The sequence below is a fragment of the Triticum aestivum genome, chromosome 2B (genome assembly GCF_018294505.1).
Source record: "Triticum aestivum cultivar Chinese Spring chromosome 2B, IWGSC CS RefSeq v2.1, whole genome shotgun sequence".
Taxonomy (NCBI): domain Eukaryota; kingdom Viridiplantae; phylum Streptophyta; class Magnoliopsida; order Poales; family Poaceae; genus Triticum; species Triticum aestivum.
Window position 1 is genome coordinate 548,934,096 of NC_057798.1, and position 20,824 is coordinate 548,954,919.

Consider the following 20,824-nt stretch of genomic DNA (forward strand, 5'->3'; position numbering starts at 1 on the left):
AACGCTCACCCCTCCGGCCACATGGGCTGGCCCAATTAGAAAACTCTATGTACGTTTCCACCTGGAAAGGTTCCGGCCTTCTATGTCTCTGTTTTCTGTATTACTCAGGTTTTACTGGGTTTCTCTTTCCTTTTTTGTTTTAAAAAAATAAAATTCATGGATAATTTTAAAAACCTGGGAAGATTTTTTTTAAATATTTTAAATATTTTTAAATGCATTATTTTTTTGAATTTGTTAGAATTTTTCAAAGACATGATTTTTTTGGATTCGTAATCATTTCTAAAATTTGTGTTTTAAAATAAATAAATTATATGATGAGTAGAACCAGGCCCAACCCATAAATTGCAAGTCCAAACAAGTCCAGCTCAGGGAAGGGTATCGCTACCCGTTTCCAACTTCCAATAAAACAAAAAGAAAAGACAATTTAAGAAATCATGAATACTTTTTAAAACCTGAGAACACTTTTTCTAATTTGTAAAAATAATAATTAATGCATGGTTTCTATGAACTTGTTAGTATTTTTCAAATTCTTGATTGTTTCTGGATTCACGGTCATTTTAAAATTTTGTGAACTTTTTCAAGGTTTTCGTGAACGGATAAATTGCAAGTCCAAACAGGACCTGCTCAGGGAATGGGTATTGCAACCCATAACACGTAACTGTTCTTCTATTACTATGTTGGTATGTTGTATTTTATGGTGAATTAGGGCGATGCTGGGCATCGGCGCGCCGGCAGAACGTTTTGGCCGGTCGCACCCCTAGCCATCAGATCTCCTAAAATGATTTTGGAGATAGAACAACTTGTTTATGAAGTTAGCCCCCAGTGGAGAAGCAAGGCTTCCAGACTCGCCATCAATCCAAGCAAAGCAGTCTTCCCAAACTACTCCCTCTGTCCCATAATGTAAGATGTTTTTTGACAGTACACTAGTGTCAAAAAATGTCTTCATTATGAGACGGAGGGAGTAACTAATTGTTGAATTAATACTTGCTATACTAATAGCTCTTCAATCTGTTTATTGCTGATTCATTGTCCTTTCTCTTTGCTCTAGCGTTAGTCGCAGGAATCCCTCTTGCGTTAGTCGTAGTCATTTATTCGACCCACAAAGCATGTAAATATTTTTCACAACTTAAAAAACCTAGCTCATAAAAATAAAACATTTGCAAACCTAGGAACACAAGCAACGCGGCGAAGCTTGCACTGCCCTTTTATTTTTTTTCAAACGGGGTTGGTTACCCGGGTATGACATGTCCAAAAATTAATGCCCGATGTCTGAATCATTTACATTTTTTTCTTTGCGGGGTAAAATTCGTTTGCTTTTTAGGGAGAAATTACATCAAATAACATGTCATGGATGATAAAACTTGGTGGATCGCCGACCCAATCCACCTCAGTTTTAGAATCAAAAAGAAAATCTAGCTAGATTATGCGTCATCCGATTAACATCCCTCGGCCAGTGAAAGAACTCCACTGAACCAATATCTTGAGCTTTTAGAAAGCAATCCGTAAGAAAACGTTTGCTTGGTAAAGAGGAAAGCTCTATCCCAAGTGGGGGGCTTACTGAGGGCAGGCTATCTGGCCAATTAATCGGACAGCAAATCGAATGTACTCTTCACATGGTCAGCCTCAGTTTATAGAACTTCCCATTTGTGGTGCAAGTTGCCTACTATCTTTTTCTTCTGTAAACGTGGACTACTGCTCCCAAATGACCAAAACCAAGAACGTAATCACCTCTCAAGGAAAAGATTATGTGTAATCATGTTTGGAATCCACGCCCTAGTGGGCCAATTTATCGCTTATATAGTACTGCATTGGAAGGTGGAAGGATCATTAAAAAGCCAGAAATCGTACTGTAGCAGAACGAGGGACGTGCACGCGCGCTAGTCGGTTTGGCACCACATATGAGACTTTACCCTCGACGGTTGTGCGCGAAGAGTTTGACCAAATTAAGGGTATCCTATCCCATTCTCCTTCCGCCGGAGAAACAATACTTACTTCATTAGTGGAGTTTTTTTTTAAGTATCACATGTCCTTGTAATCACACCCTTAGACTAGCCACAGTGGAAGCAACCTCAGTAATAACATCGAGTCCAACTCAGAAAATTTGCTTATGTGGCAATGAGTTAATGAGGAGAGAGATAGTTTGAGTAACTTAGCTAGGTACCGTAACATCACATATCCCAATGCAATATGAGTCTATAACCTAATAAATGAAGCTTTGCATGACACCACACTTATGTTATTACTCATTATGAAGGTAGTAACATGGTCTAGGGATACACGTATGTTACCAGTGTATGTTAGACTACCCACAGTGGGAGTAACATAGATAGTAACATCACACATATCTAGATAAAATAGATGATGTGGCAAGCAATAAATGAAGAAAGACAGGTATATGGTAACATAGCTAGTTACTACTAGTATGAGTAACATCACACATATCAAGGCAAGATGAGTCTATGGCCTAATAAATAAAGTGTTGTATGTTACCGCACATATGTTACTCCCCATTATAGAGGTAGTAACATAGAGTAGTAACATGCCCATGTTACTACTCTATGTTACTACCCATTGTGGCTAGTCTTACTATCCACTATGACTAGTCTTACACAAAATAAAATTACATCAAATTTTTGGGGTGCCGAAGTCTTTTTTTCTCTCTTGCATCCATACACGGTGCACCGTGAGGGTAGTTTGATGTCGTCTCTAGGCCTCATCCGCCTCAGCGGAGCAATCTTTTAAAAACCCGGGAGATTGTAGAAGGAGTGACTGAAAAGTCGTGGATGCAAACCAGGAGACACCGGCAGCTATGATTTACAAAGCAAAGGTCATCACACACGGTTCGAAACCTCTATCAAGTACGATTTGACGAACCACTGGCGTGCATCAATATACGATTGTGGATGCCATCGCACTCACTATTAAAATTGTGTGTGATGGAATGGCGGATTGCAAACAGTCTAAAAAATAAAACATGTGTGACGTAGGCATTTATCTTACACACTTCCCCGATAACCATACTGATAGCACATCCCACGTTCTGCTACAGTCCAATACTTTGTGATGATCGTTTGCCTGTCCTTCACCATCATGAAGAGAACTTCAAGTTCACTGAAGTAGTCTGGGCGAAATAATTTTCGTTACCCTGTTACCAATCATGTAGTTTGCGAGGCATTGCTTAATCAACTGCTTCGGAAACTATCAAAAACAAAAATATTCTAATATTGTTGCTTAAATATTCATTATCCGCCATCCTAAATTTCACTGTTGTCTGAATGCGTAAGCAAAGGGTTTCATTTGATCACCCATCTCTTTATCCTATTGATCTTTCTAAGTTTCTTTACTTAATGTTGATTCATGGATATCTCATTTTTCCGTATGCAAAAAAGGTCAAAATGTGGGTCTATATCCCTGAGATATGTACCTACATGTAAGAAGTAAATGCACTATAGGCCATGTGATCAATCTAACCTCGATAGTAAACAACATGGTTTCCTATTGTCATCATGCAATAAGTAGATACTGAGATAAATTAAGAATTTGCACACTATCAATAATAGCTTGATTATGAAGATTTTTCATACTAGTAAAGCAACATAGTAGTTCAGACCGGAAATACTTACTAATTACAACAATCTTAACAATCAATAAATATAGCAATTCAATATATTGTTAACATAACTGAACTAAACATGGCATATTTAAAAAGGAGATTGCCTAACCGAACACTTACATAAATGAACATCGAATTGTGCATAATTTAACTATTCGGTGCATAGTAAAACATCACATTGCACAATCAACTAGAACAAAGGCTTAACAAGCTATAACTAGGGCTTAATTGGCTAGAAAACTAGGGCTTACTTAGGTAAAACAAGTTACTCGTTGGAGAAGGAGGAGGTGCTGATGGGATAATTCCCCTTGAAATAGCCCAAGGCATGCACATCATCGGTGCCCTCCTTGTTGAAGGAGGAGATGTTAGGTGCAACCTTGATAGCTGAGGAGCCCGAGCCGTCGATGCCGGTCCTAGCATTCAAAAATGTGAAAAGAGGCTTGATGGTGTGGCCGACTCTAGTGGTCTCGGTGACTGAAGATCTCAAGCTACTGGGGCTGGCTCTGGTCTTCAAGAATGCCAAACCTCGCTCCAAGAGTGAGCCTTTGTGGAGCTTGACGACAGAGGAGCCCCAGCAATGGACACTACCCACTCCGATTGTGCCATGTTGAAGTCAACGACTTTAATGAGCTCGATGTCATCTCCATCTTTGGCCAAATAAAAAAAATGCAAAATCCATCGATTGAGCGCGCCTAACATCACATTTCTGCGCGCACGGAGGCATCGATGGTCAACATGCTCCTTTAGGATCTTGGGGTTGGTGTACATGGTGGCAACCGCGACCGCGAGTTGCCTCTTGGCGACCATATGCTCCTCAATGGTGGAGGAGCCCGACCAACGGACATGGTTCCTGCGATATGTGGTGGACCATCCGTCGGTCTTCGGTGGCGATGCTTTGGTAGAGTAGATGAAGATTTGGAGGCCAAAGTGTGTTACACATGTGCCATTAAAGCAAATATAGTTTGTGAGGGTTTGGGGATGGATGAGTATCTTGAGGAGGAGGGATCAGTTTCTTACTTGAGCCGATCGAAGAGCCTACGCATGAGTAGGGGTTGCCTTGGAGGGTTGACGGGGAGAAGTGGAGGTGGTCGAGAGTTTGAGGAGAGGAAGGGGGAAAGGTGGGAATATGGTTTTGGGGGTCGAATGAAAAGGGGGGAATGACATGGTTGGCAAAACAATTTTGCCGAGGTGGGAAAATTGGTACGAGAGAGGCATGCATCACACACGGGTTAACTAGTACAATCGTGTGCGCTAGCATAACGGGAGCATAATGCATAGAGTTAGCCTAAACAGGTTTATTGAACAGTCACTGGTGGAAAAAGGGCCTTTGGTCGCGGTTCGCAACTGCCATTAGTCGCGGTTGCGCAACCGCGACCGAACGGGCGCGACTAAAGGCCCCCCCCTTTAGTCGCGGTTGCTTAAGAACCGCGACTAAAGGCCCGTCCACGTGGGCGCCAGGTGGCCGTCGGGGCGGAGGACCTTTAGTCGCGGTTCTTCTGGCCAACCGCGACTAAAGGCCGCCGCAGGTTTAGGGTTTTAGCCCCCCCCTTAAACCTGTTTTCTGTTTAATTTGTATTGTTTTATTTCTTTTGTACTTTATTTTAATTTTGAAGGAGTTTCATATATTCTACGGTACTACATACATGCATATGAATGTACAATTTCAAATAAATTTGAAATTAGAACCAAAAAGAATTCAAGAGGAATATACAATATATATTCAATATCATCGGATGACCATATACAATTTTGAACAAGTTTCCATACATGATTTAATGCATATAAAGTTCTACGTCCTCGTAATAGTGTTCTCCTTTAGGATGGAGGACTTCCCTGCTGAACCATCCAGCTAGTTCCTCTTGAAGTGGTCGGAAGCGAGCTTCTGGACTAAGCATCCACCGGAGGTTATTCCTCTGAGCATTGGTATCACTCGGAACCCGCTCAGAGGTGTATCTCCGGATCATCTCACAGACATAGTATCCACATAGATTGGTCTCCGGTGGCTGAATATCCCCAGCATTCTTAGCCTTTAACATTTTGAATTCTAGCTCTTTTTTGAATTCACCGACCTTTGTATCTACGAACCGTCTCCAAACCCTACGAGGCAAAGAAAATTAAATGAACAAGAGAGTTATTAATTAGTTACTTGATATTAGGAAATGAACGAAATAGGCCGATCGATATAGAGCGCAAATGAATGAAAATAATTACTTCTGCAGCATTCTTCTCATGCCGCCCCAAAGCTTTGGATCCATATTCACAGAGTCGTGGACGAGACATTCTGAGGTGTTAACTTTAATTACTAGCAGAATCCAGTGGAACCTGCGGACACGATACATGCACAGTACGTCATGCATAACTCATCGATTAGCCGGCCACATACCATGCATGGAGTAAACAAAAGAGAATGTGCTCAAGACAGAAACACTCACTCAAAATGGTAAGGAAATAGAATATCACTTTTGAGTTCCTGCTTTGTAAGAAACTGCCACAGGTCTGCCTCCACGTCGGCGGGGGTAACGCTCCAACACATGTCCATTAACGATGTGTGGGTCAATGAACCCAACATCATGGATGTTCCTTACTCTGCATTCCTTAATCTTCATTCTGCATGTATAATAGCGGACACAACAATATAGTTAGGACATATATATAGTGCAGGCAATATGAACGAGATGGGGTAGAAATTAATAAATCACTTACAGAACGTATCAACTGATGATAGATTTATCGAGCTCGCGCAGATTGAAAAGCTGGAACAATTCACTCAGTTCAATTTGTACATAGTAATGTTTGAAGTGATGCTCATGTCTAACTTCCGCATAAATATATTCTTTGGCGTTTTTATTTTTTATGTAACCCTTGTACCATTTCAGCAGACCTTTCATTTGTGGAGGTAGATCCTTTTCCTGCGCAGGCTCGACGAGAGGCCCATTCTTGACATTTGTGGAGTAGAGTGGCTAGGGTTTGGCCAGGGATGCGGATGGAGACGAATATATGTGGGGTCGGGATGGCCCATGTGCAGGGCGGGGGGTGCTGGCCACACTCTTTTTTCTTTTCTTTTCATTTCATTTCATTTTTTCTTTTCCTGTTTTTATCCTTTCATCTTTAAAACAATTCAGTATATCAAAATATAGCAATGAAAAAAGATATTTGAGAAATCATAAAATGTATGTGAATTCAAAAAAATGAATCATAAAATATTCATGGATACAAAAACATCGTGATTTTGCAAAAAAAAGGTTTTCAAAAAATGTTGATGATTTTGTGGAAAAAACAGGAATAAAAACATATTGTGTATTCAAAAAATGTTTAGGGATTTCAGAATAGTTCACGTATTTAATTTTTTCACTGATTCATGACATATTCGTGAATTTAAAAATTATTCGTGTATTTCAAAAAATTGATTTTATTAGACACAAAAAATTCATCAAAACAAAAAAATATTAATGAATTCCAAAACATATTCTTTCTTCTTTCTTTCTTCTTTCTTTTTTTCTTCTTCCTTTTTTTTCTTCTTTCTTTTTTCTTCTGTTGTTTTCTTCCTTTTTCTTTTTTCTTCCTTTTTCCTTTTTTCTTCCTTTTTCTTGTTTTTCTTCTGTTTTTCTTTTGTTTTCTTCTTCCTTCTTTCTTCTTCTTCCTTTTTCCTTTTTCTTTCTTCTTCTTCTTCCTTTTTCTTCTTCCTTCTTCTTCTTCTGCCGGCGCGCGGAGGACGGCAGGCAGGGCCAGCGGGCGGCGGGCGGCGGGCGGCGGGCGGGCGGGCGGGCGGGCGGGCGGCGGGCGGCGGGCAAGGGCGCAAGGCACGGGCGGCGGGCAAGGGCAGGGCACGGGCGGAGGCGGCGCTCACTGGGGACGGGGGCGGCGGCGCGCAGGGCTTCGGCGTCGGCGTCGGCGTCGGGGCAGGGCTTCGGCGTCGGCGTCGGGGCAGCGCTTCGGCGTCGAGAGAGAGGAGAATGGGAAGTGGCAAAACTGCTAAGTGCAGTATTTATAGACGCACCTTTAGTCGCGGTTGGAGAGGCGGACCGCGACTAAAGGTACCCTTTAGTCGCGGTCCGCCTCCCCAACCGGGACTAAAGGGTTTTGGCGCCGCTTCCGTTCCCGCGCAGAAAGACCCTTTAGTCGCAGTTGGGGACAACAACCGTGACTAAAGGGTACCCTTTAGTCGCGGTCCGCCTCCCCAACCGGGACTAAAGGTCTGTGCTAGAACTGGCGCGGTGCGGTGGGATGTTTAGTCCCACCTCGCTAGCCGAGAGGCTTCGACAGTGGTTTATAAGCGCGGCTGCGCTCACCACTTCGAGCTCCTCTCAAATGCAGGCTTACGGGCCTATTCTGTCACTATGTGCCTGTGGGCCTACTCGGCCTTCTGCGGGCCTGAATCCTGGCCCTTTAATGGGTTTCTAGTCGTATTCAGGCCGTGGTGGCCCAGTAGGTGGCATATTTTCTTTTTTTCTTCCTTTTTTCCTTTTTCCTTTTTTCTTCTGTTTTTTCTTCTGTTTTTTCTTATGTTTTTCTTCTGTTTGTTTTTTTCTTCTGTTTTTCCTTTTTTCTTCTGTTTTTTTTCTTCCTTTTTCCTTCTTTCTTCTTCTTCCTTTTTCCTTTTAAAATCAGAAAAATAAAACTAATTCATTTTAAAATCTTAAAAATACAATTATATATCAAAAAAATCAGAAAAATAAAACTAATTCATTTTAAAACCCCTTGAAGGTTTGACAAAAGGTTTGATACATCATTCAGTTCATCGACCAAATACAAAGTTTGGTACAATAAATTATTACACATCAATTCTTCCCTTGTGTCCCTGCTTGCTTACGATTGTGCCGTATCCATGGAGCATCCTCATCATTTAACTTAATGCTTGGGTCAATGTTCACTTTGAAGGGCGGAATTTCACCAAACATATTATAATCTTCTGACATGTCTGTCTTGTCCTCCACTCCCACGATGTTTCTTTTCCCTGAAAGAACAATGTGGCGCTTTGGATCATCGCATGATGTACTGATCGTTTTCTTATCTTTCCGTTTCCTCGGTTTGCTACTCATGTCCTTCAAATAAAAAACCTGAGCGACATCTTTGGCAAGGACGAATGGTTCGTCAAGGTAACCAAGATTGTTGAAATCCACCATTGTCATTCCGTATTGCTCGTCCACCTTTACCCCACCTCCTGTTAGCTTGAACCATTTGCACCGGAACAAAGGGACCTTAAAGGAGGGTCCATAGTCAAGTTCCCATATCTCCTCTATGTAACCATAATATGTGACCTTTTGCCCATTCTCGGTTGCTGCATCAAAGCGGACACCACTGTTTTGGTTGGTGCTCTTTTTATCTTGGACGATCGTGTAAAATGTATTCCCATTTATCTCGTACCCTTGGAAAGTCGTTATAGTCGAAGATGGTGTCTTGGCCAACATGTACAGCTGATCTACAACATCATTGTCATTCATTAAATGTTTTCTCAACCAACTGCCGAAAGTCTCCATGTGGGCCTTCCTAATCCAGGATTCAGGCTTCCCCGGGTTGTCCGAGCGTAAAATATTCTTGTGTTTCTCAAAGTACGGAGCCACCAAGCTGGAATTGGTCAGTACAGTGTGGTGTGCTTCAGTCAGAGAATGGCCGTCCATACATATCGTTGATTTCCTTCCGATCGTGCCTTTTCCACTTAGTCTCCCCTCGTGCCGCGATCGAGGAAGACCAATCGGCTTAAGGTCAGGAACAAAGTCAACACAAAACTCAATTACCTCCTCATTTCCATAGCCCTTGGCGATGCTTCCTTCTGGCCTAGCACGGTTACGAACATATTTCTTTAATACTCCCATGAACCTCTCGAAGGGGAACATATTGTGTAGAAATACAGGACCGAGAACGAAAATCTCTTCGACTAGGTGAACCAGGAGGTGCGTCATAATATTGAAGAAGGATGGCGGGAACACCAACTCGAAACTGACAAGGCATTGGATCACATCGTTCTGTAACCGTGGTAGAACTTCTGGATTGATTACCTTCTGAGAGATTGCATTGAGGAATGCACATAGCTTCACAATGGCTACTCGAACATTTTCCGGCAGGAGCCCCCTCAAAGCAATCGGAAGCAATTGCGTCATAATCACGTGGCAGTCGTGAGACTTCAGGTTTTGGAACTTTTTCTCCGCCATGTTTATTATTCCCTTTATATTGGACGAGAATCCAGACGGGACCTTCATACTGCTCAGGCATTCAAAAAAGATGACCTTCTCTTCTTTGGTCAGAGCGTAGCTGGCACGACCTTGAAACCATTCCGGATGCCGGTCATCAGGGTCTTTCAAACGTTGCTGGTCCTGCCGTGCTTCCTTTGTATCATTTGTCTTCCCATACACGCCCAAGAAGCTTAGGAGGTTCACGCAAATATTCTTCGTAACGTGCATCACGTCGATTGCAGAGCGGACATCTAGGACTTTCCAATATTCTAGCTCCCAGAATATAGATTTCTTCTTCCACATGGCTGCGTGCCCGTCAGCTCCCTTCGGAACTGATTGTCCGCCAGGACCCTTTCCAAAGATGACTTTCAAATCCTTGACCATATCAAATACCTCAGCACCAGTGCGTTCCGCAGGCTTCGGCCGGTGATCTGCCTTGCCGTTGTAATGCTTGCCTTTCTTTCTTACTGGATGAATTTTCGGAAGAAATCGACGATGCCCAAGGTACACGTTCTTCTTACAATTTGGCAAATGTACACTTTCAGTCTCATGTAAGCAGTGCGTGCATGCATTGTATCCCTTATTTGACAGTCCCGAAAGGTTACTAAGAGCAGGCCAATCGTTGATGGTTACGAAAAGCAACGCTCGTAGGTCAAATTCCTCTTGTTTGTGCTCATCCCACACACGGACACCACCCCACAGCTGTAAAAGTTCATCAACTAATGGCCTTAGGTACACATCGATGTCGTTGCCGGGTTGCTTCGGACCTTGGATGAGCACTGGCATCATAATGAACTTCCGCTTCATGCACAACCAAGGAGGAAGGTTGTAGATGCATAGAGTCACGGGCCAGGTGCTATGGCTGGAGCTCTGCTCGCCAAAAGGATTCATGCCATCCGTACTTAGAGCAAATCTTATGTTCCTTGCGTCAGCTGCAAAATCTTTGAACCATCTGTCGATCTTTCTCCATTGCGTTCCATCTGCGGTGTGTCTCAACTCCCCGTCCGACTTACGGTCCTCTTTGTGCCATCGCAACAACTTGGCATGCTCTTTGTTCCTGAACAGACGTTTCAACCGTGGTATTATAGGAGCATACCACATCACCTTGGCGGGAACCCTCTTCCTGGGTTTCTGGCCCTCAACATCGTCACCAGGGTCATCGCCTCTGATCTTATAACGCAATGCAGTGCATACCGGGCATTCATTCAAATTCTCGTATTCACCGCGGTAGAGGATGCAGTCGTTGATGCATGCATGTATCTTCAGAACCTCTAAACCTAGAGGGCAGACAACCTTCTTTGCTTCGTACGTACTGGCGGGCAACTCGTTATCCTTTGGAAACATATTCTTCAACATTTTCAGCAAGTTTTCAAATGCCGAGTCAGCTACACCTGCCTCTGCCTTCCATTTCAGCAAATCCAGTGTGCAGCCCAGCTTTTTCAGACCATCATCGCATCCGGGGTACAGCGCCTTTCTGTGATCCTCTAACATGCGATCCAAATTCTCCCTCTCCTTTTCAGTTTCGCAGCGTCTCCGTGCATCAGCAATGGTCCGACCAAGATCATCAACGGGATCATCACGTGCCTCTTCTTCACCTTCCCCTTCACCTTCAGCATCCTCCATGAAAGTATCACCGAAATGAGCAAGATAGCTTTCATCGATGAAATCATCCCCTTCTTCATCTTCTTCCATTATAACCCCTCTTTCTCCATGCTTGGTCCAACAATTATAGCTTGGCATGAAACCGTGCCGAAGCAGATGCATGTGAACATCTCTTGAGGAAGAGTAACCCTTCTGATTCTTACAGATAACACATGGACAGATAACAAAACCCCCCTGCTTGTTCGCATTAGCCACTACGAGGAAATCTTTCAAACCCGTAGTGAACTCGCCGGAGAGTCGGTTACCGTACATCCATTGCCGATTCATCTGCATTATTATAATATAAAATATATAATTAACCATCATGCATTTGTTAAACTAACTAGCTACAAACAATATAAATTAAACAATGAACTGCACACATGCATATTTTATCAATGACACACATGCATGAAAGGTTCAAGTTGCTAACCGCGATCGAGGAGGAAAAAATAAATGAGGAACCTCAAGTGTGGCTCCAACACTTCATATCATGTTTGTTTCACCCTCTTAGGGCATTTCATCAAACACCTTGTGTGCATAAGAGGAACCAAAAGCAAACCTACACCCCCTTGTGAAGCTTGTGAAGAGAAGTGGCACCAAATGGCTAAGTGAGCGTGCTGAACTGGTATATATAGGGGAGGAGCTTTAGTCGCGGTTGGCCTGGCCAACCGCGACTAAAGGCCTTTGCGCACCTTTAGTCGCGGTTGGCCTGGCCAACCGCGACTAAAGCCCCTCACGTGCACCAGCTGGCCACCGAGCGCCCTGGGCCCAGGCCTTTGGTCGCGGTTCGTCTGCCGAACCGCGACTAAAGACTTCATTAGTCGCGGTTCCTACAGTTTCGCGACTAATGGGGCTGGACGGAAGCCTCTTTTTCTACCAGTGAGTAGAGGTTGGATTCCAATCCTAGTATCTATATTTACAACGGGCATCAATTGCACACAGGTTCCTAGTTTCAACAGTGTGCAACGGGTTGTACCATTGCACATGATTTTTTAATGTGACTCATGTGCGATGTGATTTGCCCAATCTGCAAATTAAGTGAACACATTGGCACTGAAAATCGGTTGCAAATTTAACGCACATATTGGCTAGAATAACTTGAACTAGGACATGGAGTTTCTGCACTCGGGTGCATATGCACTTGGATGAATAGTAAAATCGGATGAAATAAGGAGTAATGTGATTTGTTTTTTTAAATAAACATTGTTGGATGTTGTCTCAACTTGCAAAGTTTTGTGTTGAAAAAGCATTAATCACTAGGTTACGGTAATATGTGCTTGTCTCCGAAAAGAAGGATAAAAGGATAGATTAGCAAAGCAGTCACTCCCAACGGCCTCCCGGACTTCATATTCATCATTTTCTAAAGAAAGGGTAAGGGATCTCTTTTCTGCAATGGGAAAAAAATAAGCTCGGAGGTCTTGGGAAAGAAAAATAAAAATGATGTTCAAAAGGGCAGTATTTTAAAGTACTTTGGAACGTCGATTTTGTGCTTTTTTGTCCAATACTCCACGGGTGTTTTTCCTTCACGAACTTTGCAGGTTGCTAAAACGTTCAAATGTTAGAATTATTTGATTTTTTTTTAGAATTTACTGTCCATCACAGACGCATATGCACGCAGGAGCATCACCTCCGGACCTATTGTGTCTTACATATCATACTTGTTATTACAGCCCGAACAATAGATCAGGACTGTTATCAAAAGTAGCTAGTTGAGTGGTAAATTTTTATCTCTTCTCTATCTCTACTACTTAAAAAGAATGTAAAATTTCATGTTTCGCTTTTTTTTTCACCACCCCTTCACCTAATCTTCCCTGTATGATTAACAATCACATTAACTTACTTACCTTCTAAATCAATCCCGCTTTAATTCACTTACCAAACTTCTCATCAAAATATAAGATAAATCACAGACTTTTAAAAAAAGGTAAATAATGGGTATGATTAGATAACATATTAGCATATTTATATCTCGTTATAACACACGGGCATTGTCCTAGTACTATACTACTTAAAAAGAATGTAAGGTTTCATGTTTCACTTTTCTTTCCGCCACTCTTTCGTCCAACCTTTTTTTATGATAATCAATCACCTTAATTTACTTACCTTCTGAATCAATTTTATTTCAATTTACTTACCAAGCTTCTCATTAAAACATAAGGTAAATCATGGGCAGGAACTGATAAACATTTATTTACACACTCGTATTAATATGGGCAGGTAAAGATAACATATTAGAATATTTATAACATGCTACAACACACGGTCATTGTCCTAATAGTAAGATTCTGTAAGTTTACTTCAACGATAATTATTGGTTAATTTGTACCACTCCCTCCGTTCACTTTTGTAAGTCGTTTCAGACAACTGAAAATGAACTGCTTTGCACTGACTGAAATGTCTTTGAAGCCTTGTAAAAGTGAACAGAGGGAGTACTAACAAATCGATGGAAATTGCGTGCGCAAATGGATGTCTAGCATGCACTTTTGGGATTCAAGAGTGGTCAACATAAGTCTCAGCTTTGCCGCAAAAAAAAACATAAGTCTCAGCTTTTCCCTCGCAAAAGAAAAAAACATAAGTCTCAGCTTTGTACTAATAGCTCGCTACTGACACGATGGAGTAAGTATATAAGTATAGTATCTCTCAAAAAAGCACCCCTACATACGAGCGAATCTACTGTAGGTGCAAAAGAAAACATACAATAGAATCGATTTGCATGCACGTTCGAATTCAGAATGTTTTCAATACTGGGAAAGTCGCTACCTGGAATCACACGTTGCATCAGGTAGCTAGCAGTAGCACCCACTAGGAGGAGGCTAGCTTAGCCACTCATGCTGGTATAAGTACAGGGCCCTGCTTCTCCAGCATTTTCCTCCTGTCCGGCCGAGAGATAGGATTGTTTTCCCCGGCCTGTCCTCGCGCGCTTCTTCCCAGCCAGCCACGAGCCACCTCCCACAAACCAATGCTAGCTTTGACTGCCCTGATCAGAAGAATCTAGCTAGCGACCAGACCGCCACTGCCATCTCTTCCAAATCAAACCACTGATCGATAAAAATACACGAGCTCCATCTCCACAATGGCTTCGGCGAACAACTGGCTAGGCTTCTCGCTCTCCGGCCAAGGGAGCCACCCACAGCCCCACCAGAACGGCTCACCCGCCGCCGCCGCCGCCATCGACGTCTCCGGTGGAGGCGACTTCTATGGCCTGCAAGGTCAGACGGCGCCGGATGCGCACCTCGGCATGTCTGGCCTACGGGCCGACGCCAACTACGGCGTCATGGATGCCTTCAACGGAGGCACCCAGGAAACCCAAGGTGAGCTGATGAGCTACTGTGCATGTACTACTTGAGCTCCAGCGCGCATGTATACCTTTTTCTAGCATCTGATGTTGGATGGGATCATGCGGTTACAGATTGGGCAATGAGGGGTTTGAACTACCACGGCGGCTCCTCCGAGCTGTCGATGCTAGTCGGCTCGAGCGGCGGGAGGATGACGGTGGACGACGGTGAGGCGCCGAAGCTCGAGGACTTCCTAGGCGGCAGCTCCTTCTCCGACGTGCAGGACCACGCCGGCGGCTACCTGTTCTCGTCCGGAAGCGCGATGGGCAGCAGCGCGGCGGCTGGTTCACACGGCGTAGACGGCCGTGGCGGCAGCACCATAGAGCTGTCCATGATCAAGACATGGCTCCGGAACGACAATAACCAGGCGCAGCATGACCAGGAGATGAGCGCCGACGCGAGCGCGACCAGCTATGCGTGCTCCGGCGCGCCAGGGAGCACCGGCAACGGCGTGGGCGTCGCGAGCTCGCGTGGGCAGGGCCTGGCGCTCTCGATGAGCATGGGGTCGAACTCGCACCCGCAGATGCCGGTGGTCCCGGCGGCGGTGGGGACAGAGAGCACGTCGTCGGAGAACAAGCGGGTGGATTCGCCGAGCGCCGGCACGGCAGACGCCGTCCAGAGGAAATCCATCGACACCTTCGGGCAAAGGACCTCGATCTACCGAGGTGTAACAAGGTTAGCTAACGTGGATCTTCCTGGCTTCTGCTAGTGACCTAGAGGTGTTTAATTTGCTTCTTTGGCTCCTGATGCCTGATCTTCGTTGCCCATTACTCCCTCTGTAAAGAAATATAAGATCGTTTAGATCACTAGTAGTTTCTTTCTTTCTCCCCCTCGATTGCACACTAATCTTTCTTCTTTTCGATGCCATTTTTGAGGGATCGATCTGCCTAGAATGCGTACGGTTAGAAGTAGCTAAGGAAAAAAGATGATTTTTGGATCCTGTGTACACTACAATTAGCTAGGAACTTCACAAAAACTTGTTAATAAGATTTGTAAAATTAGGAACAAAATCATGATCGCTCTAGTATTTTGCTAACAACATAATGCAATCAAAGCTAACTAATCTGATAGCAGTATATATGCTAGTACTTCACTTGTGCTATGCAACTTTCCACTTCACTTAGCCTTTAGGTAACACAATGCTTGTAATATAAGGTGATCCTCACAAAATGCACTAGTGGTACTATAGTTGACTAGGTAAAGGGGGGACACATATGCATCGAATTTCCATGATCTGCGTAGGGTTGTTTGGCCAATAGAAGTGTCGCTTTGATGCTTCAAAGCTGATTTTACTTTACGCGTTATTTGTTGTTAATTCGACCTGCAGGCATAGATGGACAGGGCGGTATGAGGCGCATCTATGGGACAATAGTTGCAGGAGAGAGGGGCAGACTCGCAAGGGGAAACAAGGTATAATGGGACTGTTCATGTAGTATATACATGGATATATAGTTCAATCATTAGCTAGATCTCAATCTTTTGGCAACTTCTATGGGATGTTCTTAAACATGTGATAATTAAGCTTTCTTCTTTCTGGTGTGTCAATGCTGGCCTCCCCTGGAATATGACACTGGAAATACTGATCATGGGAATGCAGTTTATCTGGGTAAGAATTTGTACTGATCTTTCGTGCAAGTATTCGATTACTACATATATTTGTATGGGCAAGTGTTCTGATGCTAGCTAAGTCCTCGATAGCACTTTAATTTCTCCTGGGTGAACATTTGCGTAGGCGGTTATGACAAAGAAGACAAGGCAGCTAGGGCTTATGATTTGGCAGCTCTAAAATATTGGGGCACAACCACAACAACAAATATCCCAGTAAGAAAAAAAATCTATAATAGATTGTTCTGTTTCCTTCTGCATGGGCAGCTACTGATCCTGTTTTTTCCTTTCACCTATAAAAAATCTGCAGATAAGTACTTATGAGAAGGAGATAGAGGAAATGAAACATATGACCAGGCAGGAGTACATTGCATATCTTAGGAGGTAACAATTGCTTGACCCATCCCAAGTAATGTTTTACAACATCACATGTATACATGTGTTGAAAGATTGCACGGTACGTAATTAAGCACGTCTCTGTTGGCTAACAATCACATGGATGCATATGATCATTCAACTGTAGGAATAGTAGTGGTTTTTCTCGTGGCGCATCAAAATATCGCGGTGTAACCAGGTAACTATACTATTTACAGTGCGTGAAAACTGGTAGCCTACCAATCTAGTGGTACTAAATATATATCTTATGGTTTGACAGGCATCATCAGCAAGGAAGATGGCAAGCAAGGATAGGGAGAGTCGCGGGCAACAAGGATCTCTACCTCGGCACCTTCAGTAAGCCGCATAAACTATCACATCAAAGCGAAATTGCTTTCTCAGCTAGCTAAACCACTTGTTTAATTACTGTACTGGAGTAGTCCTAGTAGCAGTAGCTGTGCTGTGCTTCCGAGAACCAAGTCATGAAGCCCTAATTATTTACTACTCCAGCTCACGAAATCTCAGTAGTCTCGTAGGACGCAAGCGTTGCAATATTTTTATGCGTTCAAATGGCGCTTAAGATAGTGGAGTACGTACACCATTAACTATGTCCGAAATGTTCCTTTCCAAGCTTGTGTCTCGGAGCTGTCTGAGGAAACCGGGGCATGCGGTCAAGCACCGGTTTGAATATCCCCAGCGCCTCGCTTGAGCTTCGCGCCGTCGCATGCAGCTCGCGTTGCATGCGCCACCGCGCCGTGCGTGCGTGCGTGCGTGCATGCATGCATGCAACGCGCAATATGCTCCACTGGCTGGTCAGTTGGGTAGACACACGCGTTGGTGAGCTAACCCTAATCATGCGCGTGCTGTGCAGCGACCGAGGAGGAGGCCGCGGAGGCGTACGACATCGCCGCCATCAAGTTCCGGGGGCTCAACGCCGTCACCAACTTCGAGATGAGCCGCTACGACGTCAAGAGCATCCTGGAGGGCAGCACGCTGCCGGTGGGCGGCGCGGCCAGGCGCCTCAAGGAGGCGGCTGAGCTCGCCGAGGCCGGCGTGTGGCGGGCGGAGGACGGCAGCATCGTCTCGCACCTGCAGGCCGACGCCATGGCCGGGTACCACCATGGCTGGCCCACGTCCATCGCGTTCGGCAGCCACCAGCAGCAGCAGTCCGCGGCGCAGCTCGCCCTGCACTACCCGTACGGCGTTGGCGGGCACGCCCGCGGGTGGTGTAAGCCGGAGCAGGACGCGGTGATCGCGGCCGCGCACGGCGGGCAGGACATCCAGGAGCTCCACCTGGGAAGCGGCGGCAGCACCCACAACTTCTTCCAGCCGGCATCGAGGGCCGCAGTTTACGGCAACGGCGGTGGCGGCGCCTGGTACCAAGGCCTCGGAGGCAACGCGTACATGATGCCGGTGGGCACGGTGGTGGACGCCGACCAGGGGCACAGCGGCAGCACGGCGACTACGGAGGAGGGGAGGCTCGTGGGGTACGGCGCCGAGGCTGGCGTCGACCCGTACGCGGCCATGAGGCGCGCCTACGAGCTCTCCCAGGGCTCCTCGTCCGTGAGCGTCGCCAAGGTGGCGGACGGCTACTCCAACAATTGGAGCTCGCCGTTCAATGGCATGGGGTGATCGGCCCCCTACGTTCGTGTTACTAATCAACTGCCACGCTTGTTGTAACGTACGTTGCGCGCACGAGTAACCGGAGACCAATTAAGTTCTGTAATTTTAGGATAGTCTAGAGCAGTGCATGAGCACGAGCGGTGCCTTCTGAAAGGTAGTAATGGCCAGCGATCGGTGAAGTAGGAGGACTTTGTAAATCACCATCGCTGTGCCGTTAGTTTTGGGGATTTCAGAAGGGAAAAATCAAGCTAATCTATCAAACAAACTTCCATGGCTACTTCATTCAATTGGTGGATCGTCGTCAGTTTGAACACATGTAGGAGTATACATATAGTAAGCTTGCAACTATCGTCTCGTGCAGTCGTGCATGCTTCCATGCATTTCACGGCCAAATGAGCAGTGCATCTCAAAGATTAAAAAGCATTGAATTAACTACTCCGCTCGATCGACTTGGAGAACGCAGAGGCACATGCATGCGGTTATGGATGACCGGGCTTTGACTGCTTGAGGTAGCTAGTGCTTTTCCTGCTCTAGCTAAGGTCCTCTTGGAAAGAATGGAACACAAACAAAATACAGGGAACATGTTCAATCCCACTGAAAGGATAATTCGCTTTAAAGAGACATGCATGCATGGGTGGCATCAAACTAGGGTTTGGTCAAAACTTTGTTCGTACTTTCTTCAACAAGAGCTTTGCAAATGAAGGATTTCCCATAAACAGAGGGCATGCATGTATTAAAAATGAAGTATAGTAATTGAAGGGAGCGCCTGGAGCTCACTCATTGAGTATTTCTCAAGTGGCGCCACTACTATTTCAGTTCAATCTATATATACTAGTATGTATTCAGCCTTGGTTATTCATTTGTGTGGTTCCAAACCAACAATCGTGCAGGCTAAGCTTCAAAGTCAAGATTTTCAAATGGATGCTGCTAATAAGAGAGAACATCGGAAATATAAATCAAATAATTGAGTCTATGTACATAGAAGTTGACCATGTGTGAACCTTATGGATCCCGAGAAGAATGGATAGCTAGTCTAGGAGCTCTTTGGTTTGTAGAATTCTAAAACAGTAGAAATCTAGGAAAATGTAGGAATATAATAGGAATGCATGCGTAAAATAGAGGAATGGAAATCACGGCAATTTTGTAAGTTTGGACGTTTGGTTCACATGAATAGAAAAACACATGAATCCTAATAAACATGATCAAATCAAAATCAAACCACGTAGTAAAGTGTAATTAACAATATTATGCCACTAAGAATTCTAGTTTCATTCTTCATGCGTAGGAATATGAAAAGGAGGTCCAAGCAGATTATGAAATTCCTTTTAAACAGGTATCAAAGAAATTTCCTCCATTTTCTCCTTGCTCCATTGCTTTGAGTCAAATGCATGAATAGTGTAACTGTAGGAAAAAATTCTACACCTGCATTTTTCCTTTCAACCGCAGGTGAGGAGGCCCCTAAAGGGTACCCATCCATGAGCCTAGCCAAATAGTATTTCCATGGGCAAGAAGGAGCACTCAACGGGACGCAGAGTTTTTGAGCTCGAGCTCAAAGGAGCTCGGTGAACAGTAAATTCTGAAAAAATGTAAAAGAATTTCAAAAATCTGAATTTTTTTTCTGGGGTAAACATTGACAAAAAGTTTTCAGTGATTACAAAAATTCATCAAAGAATCACATTGGTAGAAGTCGTGGCAAAAAAAATCGATGCTCCAAAAGTGTTATTTTCGAAAGCATTTTGAAGTCCTGATTTGATTTTTTACCATGACTTCCACTAATGTGATTTCATGCTAAAATTTTGCAAGCACTTAAAACATTTGACAAAGTTCATCATTAAAAAATTGGATTTTTTTTTATGATTTTACTGTTCACCGCGAGCTCGAATGAGCTTGCAAGCAGAACATGACTTTCACGCTAAACGTGAGTCAACAAAACTAATAATGGAACAGAGAAAACCTCCCCTGGCCTCTATATCTGCTATTCTGTTCATGATACACAGTAATGAAACTTCCACGATCAAGGACTAATAATTACAACATCATGGAAGTTTAAAGAAAAACAAAAGCAATACTGACAAAACAAGTATATAACATACTCCCTACGATCTAAATTAATTGATGCAGCTTTAGTACAACTCTACCGACGCAGCTTTAGTACAACTCTACTGACGCAGCTACGTCAATGAATTTGGATCGGAGGGAGTAGCATATTGAGACAAAAAGGCTCTAGCAAACATCCTCCAAACAGCTGCAGCCTACCATCATATGGTCCCACATGCGAAAGGTGAGCTTCATAGCCTATTGCTTTACCAAACCCTACACACAAAAGCTAATCAAAATCGAAGATCTATTGACTAATTTGCTAAAGGCTCACAGTACAGTTCGGGGTCACCAATACAAGTCAACAGAGGCAAGGTTGATTAGAGTGAGGGTGTGCAACGTACGTACAACTATCACACCCT

At 44.1% G+C, this 20,824-nt stretch overlaps 1 protein-coding gene across 1 annotated transcript; it reads left to right on the forward strand.

The window, feature by feature from the left end:
* Positions 1–14,313: 14,313 nt before the first annotated feature.
* LOC123045962 (AP2-like ethylene-responsive transcription factor BBM2) lies at positions 14,314–18,652 on the forward strand. The gene is made up of 9 exons (XM_044469218.1): positions 14,314–14,738; positions 14,837–15,437; positions 16,090–16,172; positions 16,360–16,368; positions 16,495–16,583; positions 16,678–16,751; positions 16,891–16,941; positions 17,023–17,099; positions 17,614–18,652. The coding sequence occupies exons 1-9, from the start codon at positions 14,501–14,503 to the stop codon at positions 18,372–18,374; spliced, it is 1,983 nt and encodes a 660-aa protein (XP_044325153.1). The 5' UTR covers positions 14,314–14,500; the 3' UTR covers positions 18,375–18,652.
* Positions 18,653–20,824: the final 2,172 nt, after the last annotated feature.